Consider the following 17897-nt stretch of genomic DNA (forward strand, 5'->3'; position numbering starts at 1 on the left):
TGTTGCTTGTCTACTTCATCCTTTGCTGACTGCTTGAACCTTTGTGCCTTCCTGTAATCCAAACATAATGTTCAGAGCTTTCATTGGAATTTTATTTAAGATACCTAAAGTGAAATTACCTGAAAAAAAAAATCACCTCTGTATTCTTTCATGTGTCTTTGTTCTGTAATACTGTGGGTTTATTTCAATCTCTGCAATCATACATATTTGTGTAATAAGTCAAGTCTGTGTGGTATAGAGTGGTAAATCTATTTGTATAATTTTCACTGTGTGAAGAGTGTGGAAGTGTGGAAAAAGTAAAGAATCAGGTGTAAAAATGTGTATATATCCTCATGCAAATGCTGTACTGCTGAGTTGCATGCACACATTGTGACTCATTCTTGTCTTGAAGAATATATAGGCCTTTATAGCACTAAAAGCACACCAAATGAATGTAAAGCATTGTGTCTCTTGTGATATAGTAAAGATAGCATGGGTACTGTCCAGATTTTTGCATCTATTACTGTAGTATTATATATTGACCAATTTGTAAAGTGGTAGAGCAAATTGTATTTTGTACAAGTTTTTTTTAAATGCAGGTAGGCAAAAATAGTTGTTAGATGAGATGTGGTGGTCCTTAGATTTCTACAGCCATACTGAATGTTTATGCATGTATATTTTACAGGGTGCAATGTCTGTGGATTCTATTACTGATCTTGATGACAATCAGTCACGGTTGTTAGAAGCTCTCCAGCTCTCTTTGCCAGCAGAAGCCCAGAGCAAGAAAGAAAAGGCAAGAGATAAGAAACTAAGCCTGAACCCTATTTACAGGCAGGTTCCACGGCTTGTAGACAGTTGCTGCCAGCACTTGGAAAAACATGGTAAGAATATTTCATCTTGCCAGGAGTGGCAGATGTATTTTTACTGAAGTATAAATAAATAAGTATTTTGAGAACCAAGTGTATACTTAAAATTGCAATGACATCTTTACAAGCTAGACAGTTCCACTCCAGTTTTCCCTCCTGCTTCCCTCTTCCTGTCTCACAGATAATTTCTTAGGAGATGATCTTCTCCCAAACTGAAGATCTATGCTACAAGCTTGCTAACTGGCCCATTCAGCATGGAGGAAGAGCACTTTCTTGGAGGTCATTCATTTCAGAGCTGGAGTGATCATCTCTGAATGAATGACTTTTTACACAGTACAGGTTTACACACCATGAGAATGAAAGCCTGAAAGCCAGCTACCAATTCTTAGCAACCAGTGGATCTTTAGATTTTGATGCTAAATGAACGATTTATGCTACAGTGCAAGACATAGCTAGAAACAACATTGAATAATAGTGGTTCAGAGGAACAAAAAATATCCCATGCTAAATTATATTAAGATTTCAGAAGATTCTTTATGTTTGCTACAAGACTTTCAAACTGCTTATTGTTTGTCCCTAGCTTGAATCTGTTGACCAGTCTCAGACTCAGACCTGCTCTCTCTGAAAGGAATTATAAAATTGTGCCAATATTCTTCTTACAGCTTCATGATCGTTCAGACACAAACATCCCACTGGTTTTCTGTAATGCAGAAACAATAGCTAATCAAGATATCTATTCAACATCTCTCCCAATGTATCTTTGTTTTGTAAAGAATTTTTAATAAGAATTGAAATAACTTGGCCACAGAGAGACCTATCGCTTGGCCAGATGATAAACAAACCATTTAATAATGGTGAATGTAGCATCAAATGCTGCATCTGATGCTTAATTTGACCAGAAAGAAATCATTTACAGTCTTTGAATTAAAGGCTTTTGCAGATGGGGGACAACAACTTAAACAACAATGCTAAGCTTTTATAATACCCATGTGGCTTACAAGTATATAAAAGAAAACAATGAAAGTAGTCATTGTTAGCCTTTTACAGAGACTAGATATCATGGCTGACAAATATGGGGATGATTAAGTTTAAGACGAATGACTTCCATCCTTTAGGTAAGGTTAACTGAGTTCGGAGAACATAAAAGTATCTGAGACAGCAGAAAGAGACCTCAAGCAGAGTATCCTAGTGATTAAGTGCTTAATCCACCTAATACACTGTAATAACAAAGATTGTTTTCTGTGCAACACTTTTTACTAAAATATTTTTATTGGAATTTCCTTTTAAATAAAACATGATGTTTCTTTGTGCATTTTCTAAGAGCGCGATGTAGTGCCATACAACATGGTCATCCCAGATACTTTGGGGCAAATATTGATGTTCTTCAATTTTCAACTTAATCTACAGTCCACAGGAGTATTATACAAAAGCATCAGGTCTGGTTGATTTTGAGAAAAACAAAGATTTCAGAAGACAGACTCAATTGTTTTTTCATTGATTTGGGGTGAAAACAGAGAACTTGATGTTCTGGCAGCAATCCTCTAGTAACATCATTCCAAACTATGTGATGGATCATGTTTTATATTCTGAATATATGTGACTATATACATTGGTCTTTTATACCAATTTTTCAGCAGCAGGCTGCAAAGAGACTCCTCATGTATGTTTTATATGATTATAAAAAGGAAAAAAGGAGGAAAGGAGGGAAGGGAAGGGAAGGGAAGGGAAGGGAAGGGAAGGGAAGGGAAGGGGGAGGGGATGTGGAAGGGAAGGGGGAGGGGATGTGGAAGGGAAGGGGGAGGGGATGGGGAAGGGAAGGGGGAGGGAAGGGGGAGGGAAAGGGAAAGGGAAAGGGAAAGGGAAAGGGAAAGGGAAGGGGAAAGGGAAAGGGAAAGGGAAAGGAGCTCATATTTTTTAGGCATAACAACCTGTGGCCTAGTTCTTTCCTGTTGCCCTGGGATAAGGTCCCAAAGTTGTAAAAGTCTGAAGCTTCCTGCAAACCCTTAGTGGAAAAAAAATATGTCATGTTTGTGCAGGAACTGGCAACCAGCTTTCAGTTTTTGTCCAATGCAAGTATCTCTGTCTCAGTTGATTCCTTGCTAGTGTTCTTAAACTACTAAATTACTTCTGTATTATTCTGTCAGTTCAATCAATTCAATTTTCTGCTATCCAAAGACAGAATATTTGAAGAGAGTTGTCATATTGAAACTAACAGCTAAAAGATTGAAACTGAGCTGAATTTTTCTGCAGTTCCACATACTGTGGACTTGCACATCTCCAGCAAGCAGTGTGACCTCGTGGTTATTCTAATGGGGAAAGCATTTGTTTTACAATGCTATTTATTGTTTCTTACATATCAGTGGAGAAGATTAATGTTTCAGTGTAGCCTTTATTAGACCATACATTTTTAAAAGCTTTTAGACAATTTCATCTTTTTTGAAACTCTTGTATGAAATTATGTATATTCACAGATATTCAAGCCTCTAGCATTTCCACACACATTCTTCTTGCTAAAGACTGTGGCACCTCTAACGGTGACACCTACTCTCAAATTTTTCAGTTTCTGTAATGGACAATATATGTCTATTCATCAACTGCATTATATTGTTGGCTTGATATCCTCCCTGTATCTATGTACAAGGCTAGAGGAACACAGGAACTGATTTCTCATGAATAGCAGGCAACCCTCATTCCAAAATAAAGTTTGAATGATATTTGAATGATACAGCGGGCAAACATTCTGCACTGCCTGCATTGCCTGCAGTACAATATAGGTTTATTGCTTTCCTTTTGTAAAATACTGCCTACCTTATAAACTGTGTGCAACTCCCAAGTAGTTCTTCCCATTCATTATCTGCCTGATTGCCCTAATTACATCTCTTTGAAGGAAACTCTAACCTTCGCACTGGTAGGAACTACAGAGCCAGTGGATCAACCCAAACACCAGCTGCTTCCTGTATTCAAAATCACAGATCAGTGTCCAAGTATTATTGTGTTGACTATTTCCTTCACTGTCAGTCCTGAAAGGGCCACCTCCAAATGTTGAGGATTGCCTTACTGCCTGCAGACCTCTGTCCCTCACAGATTAGTAGTGGCACTAAGATGGCATCAGGTAACAGAGATGCCATTTTGCAGGTTAGATGTGAGATCCTTGAGAACTACTGACTGACTGCTTATTCCAAGACAGCTGGGTTTTGTCTCAGAGCAGTAAGTACAGCCCTATTGAGAAACACATTGCTTTTCTTTTTGTGTGTGTGTGTGCTTTTTTAAACTCTTTAAAGCAGACAGATAGCCCAGATTGCCTTGATTCAATGTGATTTCAAACAGAAAATTATACAGTAAAACAGTTGTCTGATGTGCTATACTTGCAGGTCTCCAGACAGTGGGAATATTCAGAGTTGGAAGTTCAAAAAAGAGAGTAAGGCAGGTGAGTTGATATGGATTTTCTTTTTACTCATCAGGTATGACACAAATAACCCTATTCCCTTCTCTTGAGTAATTTCTCCTTGTCCTTCACCTGGAGAAATTCAGGCTTTCTATGTCAGTGACTTTAGTGTGTATTTGTTAGCTCATAACAGCCATCTTTTACACTTGGTGAAATCTTTCTAATGATCTCACTAGATTAATAGTCATTGTATATTTTGCTCTGCGGAAGCAGCAAAGGATTGGAGATCCAGATAGTCTACTGTGATGAAATTTTTCAGTTTACAGTGTGAGGAAAAAGAAATCTTGGCTGCTTATTTATCTCAGAAAGAGCAGAAGCTCCCAAAGTAAGCCTAAACTGTAAATCTTTTTTGGAAAAATTACACTATGAGGAAATATGGAATTACAGAGCAATGTCTTTGACCCTGTGAGAAGCTGGAGTGAGACACTCAAATTGCTGCTTGCAAACATCACCTTGTTCAACTTCAAGGTCAGAGCAGACCCGTCCAATTTCTGATGTTGAATATTGGCCAAATGTTGAAAAAGCAGAAGTTGTGTATAGTTAGGTTCCAGAGACAATGTCAGAAGTGAGGTTTTCCTCACTATTAGCTGTTGCGTTGTTATTCCAAAAAGCTGGAAATACTTGTTGAGTTAGAGTAGTAGAGCATAGTGCTTAATGGTTTTGTGATTCTTGGGAGACAACAAAAAGTTATCATAGAATATTCCTGCTAGAAATTTTAAGATCAAAATGTCAAAATACAGCAAACCAAAGGAAGCCTGATGACACTGATCCTAGGAATAATAGTACTGTTTTGCAAAAATACACAACATAATGGTTGGCTCTTTGGAAATTTGTCATGAATAGCTAATTTGACTTGGTTCTGAATGGTAGAACAGTATAACCTACTGCTTTGTAGTTCACTCTCTACCAGTTAATACTGCTGTGTGGCTGATGTACCATAAATCTGAAAACCTTCATGGTCTGCAAAGACAGTTATTAGATCAACACTAAACAAGTAAAAGTACTGAAAAGTAAGCTGCCTGTCATTTGCATTACAAGCATCAATGTGAAAACATTTGTTATTATTCAAAGATGAGTATATTTGTATCATACCTCTGGGAAAAAGCAGAGAGCTTGTATCATTTGCTTGTATCCTAAGCCTTACTTCAAACATCACTTTCACCATTTTTTTCTTTTACTCAGTTTTAAAAACAGAAGACACTGAGAGATTTGGGTATTTATATGTTATATTACGTTGACTAATTCACTGAATTAGGTGAACTAATTTATTTTATTAAACAACATGGAAGCATCACATTGGCCTAGCAGTTAAAATAATAAATGCTGTCAACACGAACACATGGGAAAGTTTGGATTCAATTAAAATTCCATTCATTTTCTGAACCATGGAAGGCCAAGTCCAATACTTAGATTTTGGTGTGCTTTCACAGCTGCTCTTTAGTCTTTGTACAGAAAGTAGGCATAGTTTTGTCTCTCTTCTTCCTCCAGTTAGAAGTTCTATTTCAACTGTTGCAATAAATACATAAATAAGTGCATGTGCCAGCAGGTTTTGTTTGTGATAATCAGGAAGAGAAAATGAAGAACAAATATATGCATTACAAGCCACCTTAAAGCTTTCTCACAGTTATTGGGGTGCAGGATTAAGTCTCCTGAGCTGGAGTTGACTGGAGGTTGCACTTGATGCTCTGGAGGTACCTTCCAACCCCTATGATTCTGTGATTCTGTGATTCTACGAGGTGCTGGGTTGGGTACGGGCTATTTTCACACTGAAGAGAAAAGATGGAGCTCTCAACCTGAAGAAAGTTTTCTGCTATTAGTGTTGGGAAGTCTCTTCAGAAAGTCTGGCTTGTTATCTTGTCAAAAGACATTGGCTGTTGGTGAGAGATTTCTTCTGCCTCTGAGACATTTGATACCTTTGACTTACACAGAAATTGTCTGAGAACTGTAGTGAAAATTAGCAATACCTCAGATGGTGTTAGTTTGATGTTTGTTAATTTTCTAGTAACAATCATTTAATGAGTATAACTAAGCTAGGAGGGTGGAACAAGATGTGTGGGGACCAGTGCCAAGAATTCTTAATGAACATGTCTGTTTACTACTTAGGCTTAAATACGTACAATCTTAATTCACAAAAGAAATGTGAGTTTGGTAACCTTTAACATTGCTCTATTATTGTTATCAATGTTTTTGTACAAAAACATACATGTTATGAAATGCGGTTTCATTCTTTCCAAAAACCTGAGGATAACACAGTAAGGTGGTATAAGAAAGCCTTTTGTCCAGTTTTCATTATTTACCATGGTTTCTGTCTTTAGTATTAGTCTTACATTTCTGCATTTACTTAGCATGCTTTTTCATAGAAGAGTGCCATACATTAGTTGGAAAGAAGTTTATTACAATCTGGTACAAACTTGAAGTTATGTACCATGGAATAAGCAGCAGTTAGATGTGAACTACAATCTGGAAAGTGAAAATGTGTTAAGTTACTTCTTGAAAGACCTTTATCTGTTGGAACATACTAATTGTGACAGTGGTAAGTGACTGAGTTTTTATGTCATGGTCTTTTCCAGTTGCGTGAAGAGTTTGACCGGGGCATAGATGTTGTGTTAGACGAAGAACACAGCATTCATGATGTTGCTGCTTTGTTAAAGGAATTTCTACGTGACATGCCTGACCCACTTCTCACCAGAGAACTTTACACACCTTTCATCAACACTCTCTGTGAGCTCTGCAGCATCTTGATTTACTGATTTTCAAAAGCTTGTTTGAATTCTGTAATTTCTACACACTGTATTCTCTTTCCTGTCATTTAATACTCTAGCCTTGATTTGCTCCAAATATTTGCGTAGCATAATTTGCAGAAGACTTTCCTTGGTTTTCATACTATGTAAGATTAGCCCTGAGAACTAAAACAGAGATTTCACTTTTACATTGGTGTACAGGATGAATTCATGTTCTGTTAAATCCTGATCCTGTTATTGGTTCAGCAGAAGCAGATGACAGACTTCCATCTGTATCCTGGTATCTCAGCACTGCCATTGTTTTTAGTTTGTATAGCCATTCACTGATCAAAATTTCAATCTGACTTCAAAAACCTAACATCAGAAGTTCAGGTTTCTTTGTAGTTAATGATCCTCAGAGTTATTATGTTAAAATAGTCCCAGCATACTGACCTGGATGTAATCTCGGAAAAAGTAAATTTGGACCCTTCAAGATCAAGCTGCTGCCTAGTATGCGTTTTCAGTTTCTTGCTGAAGCCTTCATATCTGGGATCCTGCTTTTATACCTGCTTTTATACCTGCTATATCTGAACGAAAATAATATGTAGAAAATTGAGCAGAATTTTTGTGTCTGGTGACAACAAAGTGTGCAACATGGGATTTGCTCTCTTATGGACTGAGAGAAGAGCCTATGAACCTATGAGTAAAATGTTGACCAATCGAAGCAAAATTACAGTAACAGTATTTGTTATGCTTTGATATTTCCTTGAAGTTTTATCTTTTTTTTCTCATGTTTACAAAGAAAATTACTGTTAAGCAAAGCTATTCTCAAGCATTCCTTTGGGCTGGGAACAGTATATTTGTTCTTATTTTAGGTTAGTTGGAGTGCTTTTCTTAGAATGTATTTTTTCCCCTCTTAGTATTAGAGCCAGATGAACAGCTAAGCACCTTACAGCTTCTCATTTATCTCCTACCTCCCTGTAACTGCGATACCCTACACCGACTGCTGCAGTTCCTCTCCACCGTGGCTGGCCACGCAGAAGACACCACAGACAAAGATGGCCAAGAAGTAAGTCCCAGCCACTCTTTCCTTTGACTTTGTTTAATTAATGGACTGGAAAGAGATCTTTGGGCCTGCGAAATAACCATAGTGGTGACATGTCCCTGAAAGATAAGGGAGATTTCTTGTTTTTGCCTATAATTTGTCATTTAGTTTTCTACTATGTTCTTAGGGCTGTAGGAGGGCTACCACCTATATGAAAGTGTGCATGCTTATTTATTCTCTTCATTCTCTGATGTTGCTTTCATACATAATCCAATATAATTTGGACATAGTTCATTTCTTGTTTTTCTTTGATTCCTTGTGTTCATTAGATAGCAAAGAATAAAAAGTAAAATAGAGGAACTCTAGCTGTGCCCTTCTGTCTGGTAAACCTAATCACTATTTGAAATTAGGATCTGTCTTTGTCAGTTTTTCTACTGGCCATCTTGTGGTTGCATTCACTGAAGAGAGTAGAATGCAGCCATCTCCAGAGATAATACCCATAGCTGTGGTGTACTAAAAATCATGGAATGGAATCATTAAGGTTGGAAAAGGCCTCTAAAATCAACAAGTCCAACCACTAACCCATCGCACCATGCCCACTAACCACGTCCCCCCACATCTACACTTGTTTTGAACACCTCCAGGGATGGTGACTCCACCACCTCCCTGGATAGCCTGTGCCACTGCCTCACCACTCTTTTGGACAATATTTTTTTCCTAATATCCGCTGTAGTACTTCTGAGCATTGACACATATGCATCTGAACAGTCACACTAGGGAAGATCTGAAAATCCAGCCTTCCCATTTTCTGCCAGGAAAATGTTTGAACTACTGTGCTGCTCTGCAAAAGGTGGCAACTGTGTTATCTTTGAATGAGAGATGGATACAGCCTGTCAAAATTGGCAGGCTTGGCAAAATTGTGCCCGTTTTTTTGTGGAAAGGATTTCTCATTCCTCTGAAATGCAACAGAGATTACTTCTGAGGCTACTTCTGACACTGCTGAAACTCCTCCTCGCTTCTTTGGATGCTTTTTGGAGTTGGTTGGTATTTAAGAATAGGCACCATGAAACTGTCTTTTGCTGAATTTCTGCCTGAAGTTTGCCTGAAGTTTGACGGTAGAATTGCCTGAAGTTTGATGGTTGGACTGGATGATCTTATTGGTCTTTTCCAACCTTAATGATTCTGTAACTCTTATGAGAAGTCCTAACTTCAAATGTGCTGTATGAGCCTTTTTCCGAGCCTTTCAAATGCTATTATTTCTATCCTCAGCAATACATTGATAGACAACTGTACCACCTTAATGGAAGGCACTTAAAAAGAGCAGCCTGTAACAATTTTACTGTGCTTAAAAACAACGTGTACATAAGCCAGCTGAGGCCCCTGCCTCCAGCAGAGGGTTTCCTGTTGGTTCAGGAACATCCTCAAGAGGATCTTAATACAAGGCTAAAGGCTGATGCTGCTTAAGAGAGTGAGTCTAGTAAAACTGTTGTAATAAAAGCATTTTCATTCTCCTTAAGAGCACATCAGCTCTGCTAAAGGTATTTTGGCAAGGCAAATTTAGGTGAGCCATCTTGGCAGTATTGTAAGCATCCATCAGGAATATTATGTGCAATTGGATATCTTTTACAGATAATACAGCATTCTGCTCACAATATCTTCAGCTGTTCATTAATAATTAAGTGAATAAAGGCATATGGGGCAAAAGAAAATATTTTATAGGCTGCTATCATTGGAATGAAAACAGGCAAGCTTTGGCACACAGTCCCTTCCTCATGATTTCTTTCAAAAGCCCTTCTCTCACAGATACAGAGATAGATGACTAACTTTATTAAAGTGACTCATCCAGCTAATTTAATTGGGAATGTTTACACCATTTTTTAAAGGAATGCCCTGAAGCTGCCCTTAAGAAAAGACGCGCTGTACAGACAGCCTGCATATGCAGATGGGGGCACAGCCAGGGGCTGCCCTTGGCTCTCTCAAAGCACCACGTGCCTGTGCATCCTTGGTGGCTCAGTACTCTGACACTAGTTAAAAACTAGGTCACCCAGGAACATCTGTGTGCTCTGTGGTGTGCACAGGGAGTGTTTAAGCATTATTACACTGGGGCAAGTCTCTATAAACAGTCAGCACGTTCATTGTAGCTGCCCATGCATCTGCTTGTTGCAGGTATCTTTCTGAGATTAAATAGTGGTCCCAACAATAAATGGAAATTCTGTTTTTTACTGCCAGCTATGTGCTACCTGTTGAGCTCTGTATAAAAAAAATAAAATAAAATAAAATAAAATTAAAAATTAAAAATTAAAAACAAAAACAAGAAAGCCCAACAAGAGTAGTCAGTGTACAGTTGTAAATTCAATTGGAACATTCAGTGTATGTCATCTACCAAAAAAACCCACACCTAACTATTTTAAAGGATTCATTTGGTACCACTCATTTCATGAAGGGCTGTTTTTCTTCCTCTTTCTGTGCCCATTCTGTGCTCATTCTGTCCTTTTTTTTATTCATTAGTTCAAATGTAATTGAAGCAAATGAAAAAATAATGCATATGATATCTGTTTTCTTAAAAAAAAGCCTGCAAGAAAAACTGGTTCAACTGACAAACTTCACTTGCATTCTTATATAGTCTGGCATCATCTTCTGCATTCCCAGAATAGCAATCAAGTGGAGACAGAAAGGAAGCACATAATGCTTGCTTTTTCTCTCTTAAAAGAATAGGATGGGGAAAAAGTAGTCTACTCACAAGCTTGACAATGAATATCTTGATTTAATAACCTGTATGACATATATTTCAGATTGTTTCTGTATTGGTGTCTATCCTTCCACTTCTTCCAAAGTCAAGTTACTACTGCTTTGTTAAGCACAGATATGGAGATGCAAAAGAAAGTAAAAAATAAAAAGAAACTAAAAATTGGTTTAAAAAGTAAATATTTAGCATGTTCTAGGAAACAAGAAAAAAAATAGAAAAACACTAATAAAAACAATGAGCATAATCCTCAAGTATCCAAACCACTTAACTGTTTGAACTTGCAAAATTCTGCTTTTCTTCACTGTGTCTACTTCATATCATGAGTGCTAGTGGAAGAAGTAACTGCCTGTGGTATGTGGTCTGAAGAGGTGGTGATATGGTAAGGAATTGAGGTAGGAAGAGACTTCCCTGAGTTCAGATGAAGTATGCCATTGTCAAGCTGACAGGAAATTAAGGGCAGACAGCACTTTCTCCCTCTTGTCCTCCAGTTCATTCGCAAATCCGTCTAGAAAATCCACAGAGCTTCTAGCAGGGATGTCCAAACAAAGTCTTTCAGCATTTCTGAAAATGGTTAAATGTTTGACTGGCACTCTTTTATTTTGATGAATAAACTATCTGCTAAATGTCTTGTGTGCGTGGATTTGTGAGTATGCATGTATCTCTCTCTGATCTATATCGTATATCATTAGATCCTGGGAGCCCCTACTTCATTTATTTTCTGTTTTCCAGGTTACTGGGAACAAAATGACATCACTTAACCTGGCTACTATCTTTGGCCCTAACCTGTTGCACAAGCAGAAATCTACAGACAAAGAATTCACAGTTCAGAGTTCAGCTCGAGCAGAAGAGAGTACTGCTATCATAGCTGTTGTACAAAAGATGATTGAAAACTATGAAGCCCTTTTTATGGTATGTGGATGTTTCTCTATGTTACTTCCAGGCATTTTTAAGTTAAATGAGGAAATACCAGGTTGGTATTAGAAACCACAAAGATGAAATAAACTGTGGAAACTGCATTAAATTAAGCTTGACTTGTATTAATAAACAAAGTAGCCTTCTGTCAAGGCTAATGCTTTTCAGCAATAATACTGAAAATTTGTAAGTACATCTTGCTAGGAATGGTTTCTATGTAGATAAGAATATCTTCCTTAGAAGATTTCTTTGTCTGTGGGAATGATTGATGGAGATGGTTATTTAATTGAACACTAAACCAGGTGGTATCATTTCTCACTAGTTCTAAAGATGAGACTGAAAATGGCCTTTCACCTTTCAGGGTTAGAAATTAATTAATTTTACTGAAAGGAAAAGAGATCCTTGGTTAAAGGAACAACTTTCCCTGTCAAAGACTTCTTTCTTGTTGGTCATATGGGAAGAAAAGACAAAGTTTTCTTACTTGTCATTTGGCTAAGAGGAGTGAAGCATGAATGTGTGTTATTCCTGAGTACTTTTCTATTCTCTTGCTGAAGCAAGGATGTTCCTCATGGAAAGGACAATGACCTTTGATAGGGCATGTTTTGAACAAATAATTCCTATATATTATTGCCTGCTGAAGATGCAATTTAGTTAAAATACATTGATAAAGCCTAGCAGTTACCTGATCAGTTCATTCTCTGACCTTGTCTTTTTCAGTCTATGAAATCATAGGTAAGTTTTGCATGATTTGTGCCTAAGGCAGAGAGCTCTACTCTAGGGTAGCAGAAGCCAGTTGATGGGCACCATCCCATCTTCATTGTAGTAGAAATAAATGTCCTGACAAAAAAAAAAAAAGGAAATCTTAAAAAAATGAAAATGGCTTGGTTTGTTGTGGCTTCCTCCCTTCCTTTCTCTCTTCCTCTCTTCCCTCCTCTCTTTCTCTCTTTCTTTTTTTAATGCTTTTCACAGTTTGAGGAAACTTTAGGTGCTGTTTTTCCTTCCAAAGCGTGAGAAGAAAGTCAGGAAACAGGTTCTGTTCTTGTGAGAACTTGTGAGAAGTTCTGTTGCCCAGAGCATGGATGGCACTAACTAGTTTTAAATAATACTTGAATAAGAACACCTGCAATACTTGAAATATCTCACTGTTATTCTTCTTTAAGAACACTTTACGGCACAGCACATCATACTTCAGACACATGTTCAGTGTGGAAATAGCAGGGTTTAGGATTAGGCTAACCTTACCTATGATGTCTTTTCATTTTGACAGATTTATTCCTTTACCTTTTCAGTGCTTGAATTTATAGCTGAAAGTTAACTGCAGTGTTGAAAAAAAGAGAAGCTTTCTTTGTTCTTTAGAGCAGACTCTCAGATAGTAGAGGGAGTTTAAAATCAGATTTCAGAATGAAAGGTTAGCTGCATGTGAGAGAGAATCAAACCTATCACAGATGCTCTCCTGAAAGCTGAAAGAGTGTTGATGTAAAATTTACAGAAATTCCTTACAGATGAGCATCTCTGGGTGCTTTTACTCTGCCCATTCCCACTGCTTAACAAATAGTATGGCAAGATCTCTCTGTTTTCTCAGGAGTAATGTCTAGAATCGCACATGATATTTGATTTGTAGAACTGGCAAATTGCTGACTGCTACTGTTTTACAAAGCTTATCCTAGGGTTTGCTTTCAACTTTTGCATGTTCTCCTAGGCAGCACAGAGGAACTTCGTGTATTCTGAAGATAATTAACCCAGTGCATCCTTTGGTAATTGATGCATAGAAATGAAAATACTCATACATTATACTGTAGTATAATTCTGATCATTTGAAATCAGGCAGCAACAATTCATTTTGTAAATCTATCCGAGTGGAGCCAAACCAGGACTTCTGTTTATACTTAACATTTGTGCTATTTAAAAAGAGAAAAACATCTGGACATGAGGATCCAGCTACAGCAATAACATATAGTGTATTGATGCCAACGTGTTTTTGTGCTTTGCTTATCATTAACGTTAGTAATATGCAAATATGGATATAGCATAGAAGATACACTACTACCCTTACTTCATAGATGTTAATGACTTTAATATCCAATTACTATCCATTTCAGTGAGTCTTAGAGATGCATTAGTACGTGTTGCTGGAATGTTCAATGTGCTGCTTTTTGCTAGTCTCTGAACAGTGCCCAGCAGTTGAATCCAGGGAAGCTGAACTCGACCACCCTTTCCCTCATTGGCTTTGGGTTGGCATGGAGGATGAAGAAGAGAGGTTATGCTTTTAGCAGCTCTGCCATGCAGTTATGTTGCCTAGTGCCTAAATCCATCCCTCCTGCAAAGAAGCAGTATGCAGAGTCTGAAATTTATTATTTTTATTGTTAGAGGCTGCTATGGTTTCACCACAGAAGAGGCACTTACACACTGCCTTTCTGTGACACTTCAGTATCCAGGGACAACAACTGTAAGGGTCCCTCCGCCCTTCTATGCCTCAGTAGCTGTGATGCCCTAATATCTCAAAATTATCTCCTGACAGCCTCAAGCCTTCTGATCAGTCCTGGCATCTCAACTGGCATCTCAAGGACTGCTGAACAGATGCAGTTATTTCAGTGATGCCTTGGCTTCTGCATGTCCTTACCTTACCCTTCTGTCCCTTAACTTCAAGTTCTCATGCACCTACTCAGCCGTAATTGCCAGCTAAGCAGTTACTTCAATAATGTCAGCTCTGTCATCTTCCTGAGATGTCCATATAGTAATTCTCTATAAATATAAATTTGTTTACACACATATTGTTTCTACACTTCCAAGTTAGTTAATCAAACTGATAGAAATTGCTTTCAGATGAATTCCTCTCAGTGGATTCTTACATGTTTAACAACTTGAATCTAAGGTGAATAGTAAGTTAAATGCAGAAAGGCCTGAAACCTGCTTCACTCAGATTTTGTCTGGATTGAGTTCTACTGTATAAAAAGGCTGTCTGAACTGAAAAATCACACAGCACCAGGTTTTCAAAAACGTATTACTATAAAGATAAGATAATTTATTTAAAGACTAGTATATGATTGCCCGTTGTTAAGAAATTTTTCCAGCTTAGAAGTCAAAAGTAATTTTTTAAAAGAAAGTCATACTCACACAATTTTTTCATAAACAATTTGAGTCAATTTGAATTAAATGATGACCATCTTCATTTATTTTCAGATTATTTCCTTTATCAAAGTAATATGTCTTTTCTGTTACTTGACTTCTTAAATATGTTCCTTCCAAACTGAGGTATTCCCCTGAGGAATCTATTAGTAATTCTATTCCTATTTCCCAGTAAATGCCGGGGAGAATAAATGGCCCATGCAGTGTGACCTGAAGGTCAAAAGATATAGGCTCTGACAAATTGCATCCACAAGCAGATTGCACAGTTGATGACCCCTTGCTGAGATTGTCTTGCCTGCAGCAATACCTGTCATGAATCAGGCCCTAAGCAGAATTTAAGTTCTTCTAGATCCTAGAATTTGGCCATCCAGATATCTGAAGATTTCATGTTTACCTCTATCACTGAAATGGAAGAATGGACAACGGAAGAACTTCAGAGATAGAGCTCTTACCATGAAATTTCTGTGTGAGAGGGATATAAATAAATTAAATGCCATGGAATATGTGAAGAAACATTTTCCTTCCTGTGTAATTACATCTTGTGTTATTTCAGAAACAGGTGATACACAGTTGCTTGGAATTGAAATTTTTAAGTATCTCCAGATCTTTGATTGGAGATGTAAGATAAGGACCTTAAACTGGGGCTTTTGTGACTGCAGTACATGAATAATCCCACTGTTGTTATAATACTCAACTGGATACCAATAGGATATTCAACAGTAATCAGCATTTGCCTTTGAGCAAAGTGGTCCTCAGTCCTACTTTCATCTGTTATATGAAATGTCTTTTAAGTGGCAGCATCTGAATATTTGTTTTATGTACTCTTTATAAGTGTAATTGTACTTGATCTTGCAGATTAAGCATTATACCAAAATGAATGTATGTGGAAGGAATGTTTATCTCCAGTTAATTATTTTTTGTTTTCTTCATAGGTTTCCCCTGATCTACAGAATGAAGTGCTTATTAGCCTATTAGAGACTGACCCAGATGTTGTGGACTATTTGTTGAGGAGGAAAGCTTCCCAGTCATCGTGAGTAATTAGTTCTTTCATCATCCTTGTTTCCGCTGGGAATTTCTATCTCCCCTTGGAAGTGTTCTAAAGGTTGTGGTTTTCCGCAGCTCTTCTGCACTGTCTACAGTGGAGTAGAGAAATCCTCCACATTAAACAGACTCTGCCAAAGAAATTACGACTCCTGTACAGTGTTTTCTAAAGACAAGTCTTGTTTTCCTGGTTCAAAGAAAAGATTGTGTTCTGCTGCAGAGGACAGAATGAGATGTACATAAAAGTATTCAGTGCACTATTATCTGGCAGGATGTATTCTAGTGATTGGCTGGTTCGTGTCTTGGGTTTATTGTAGTCTTCAGTAAGAGGAAGTGGAAACACCCCAGAGTGCCTTAATACAATCACGGCTAACTGTTTGACCAGTTTGTTGTTCTTTTTCTATCGTATACACTTGTGAACTAGGTAGGGCATTGTAAACACGTCAATTGTTGCAACAGCAGGCTTATGAAAATTCTTTGGATATTATTTAATCGAATACTTTGTGAAATATCTGAAGAGAAAAAGAATCACACCAGTCACTATTGCGGTTATGGTACATAACATATTCCAACTTTGTGTGTGCTTTATGTTTGCTTTCACTCATGTGCCTTAACGCTATGACTTTGTACATTTGGATTAACAGGACCCCTGGCTTTCTCATGGGATTACACAGTCATTGCCTTTATTTTAGTGAATCCCAATATGCCAGACTCTCAAAATTACAAAATTTGATCAGCTTGCTTTAAGTCATTTTTAAGAGGTTTCCTAGATGCTAGGGTCTCTGCAACAGATTAGACTTTGTCTTCCTGTGTGTGTGTGGGAAGTGCCTAGTGCATTTAAACTATAATTAAAATGGAAACTGTACAGTTAGCTATGTTTTTGTTTTTCTCTCCCTCTGAACATTGTACTTTTGACAGTACTGTAATGGTGTGCATAGCTTGAAAGGAAGATGTATGAAAGAAAAAGTACAATTAATACATTGGGGGAAAAGGCTACTTCAATTACAAAAATTGGAAAAAAAAACAACATGTGGAATATATCATGTGTTATAAAGGATGTTACTAGTTCATTAGTTTAGCCACATGAACACATAACACAAGCAAATTGTCACATATCATCTGATCTGTGATAATTGTCTGTGTTTCTATAGTGTACTGCAGTTAAGAAATAATTTCATTTAATGTGATCTGACTGACAGCAACTAGCCATGTATGTATTTAGTTCACAGTAAATGCCAAGTAATTTGTTACTTTAGACGTCTTTTACAGTTGTTTCACATTTTAGTTGTTTCACATTCACATAGGCCAAGACCGCAAATCACATGACATATAGTAATAATATGATACTCTGTAGAGGCTTCTTTCTTTAAGTCCACAGTTTGAAATCATCATATTATATGTATGTATTTCACACAGTGAAAACCTTCATGGTGGAGTTCACAATCTATATAATAGTCGTAAAATTGTATCTCACATGTGCATTCACATACTAATTGAGCATAAGTTTATGTTACAAATAACTGTGAGTGAAACATTTTATTGTTAGATCCTGTTTATTTTAAGTTGATTGACCTTTCCATGAGCATCCTTAATTTTCAGCCAACATGCACACCTACAGGAAGAAACAGATGTTTTGTGGACAGCTGGTCACCATAGACCAGCTTTGTAAGAAAAGGTTACTAATCCAAACAGGAACATTATGGCTACGCTACTACCAATGTATTGTATTTTTAGTAGTGGGCAGGTGAAGTATCACTGAGATGGGAAAAACAATTTCTCATTTGTCTTTTACTCTGATATCATATGAGTGATTTATTCTTAACATTAATGAAACATGTTTTCACTGTCATTACAACTTCTTGGTTAAGATATTCCACGAAATTAGAGGGAATGTTGCTCAGTGTTATTGCTCAGAGTGTGATGCTCTTAAGAGATTGATTTTCTTCAGGGCATAATACTGACTTTGAGGCAATGCATTTGTTGGTTATCTATTCTGTAAGAAGTGTGAGGCAGCAGA

General features: G+C 37.3%; 1 protein-coding gene across 7 annotated transcripts in view; it reads left to right on the top strand.

Moving 5' to 3' along the window:
- ARHGAP6 (Rho GTPase activating protein 6) overlaps positions 1–17897 on the top strand; it is a 302474-nt gene that overhangs the window by 275065 nt on the left and 9512 nt on the right. For all 7 annotated transcript variants that reach the window (XM_048931252.1, XM_048931278.1, XM_048931270.1 and 4 more), the window contains 6 exons: positions 665–860; positions 4217–4272; positions 6861–7011; positions 7931–8079; positions 11531–11710; positions 15772–15869. In XM_048931252.1, the coding sequence (XP_048787209.1) occupies positions 665–860; positions 4217–4272; positions 6861–7011; positions 7931–8079; positions 11531–11710; positions 15772–15869 (830 nt within the window). The remainder of the gene's footprint in view (positions 1–664; positions 861–4216; positions 4273–6860; positions 7012–7930; positions 8080–11530; positions 11711–15771; positions 15870–17897) is intronic.

The sequence above is a fragment of the Lagopus muta genome, chromosome 1, assembly GCF_023343835.1.
Source record: "Lagopus muta isolate bLagMut1 chromosome 1, bLagMut1 primary, whole genome shotgun sequence".
Lineage (NCBI taxonomy): Eukaryota > Metazoa > Chordata > Aves > Galliformes > Phasianidae > Lagopus > Lagopus muta.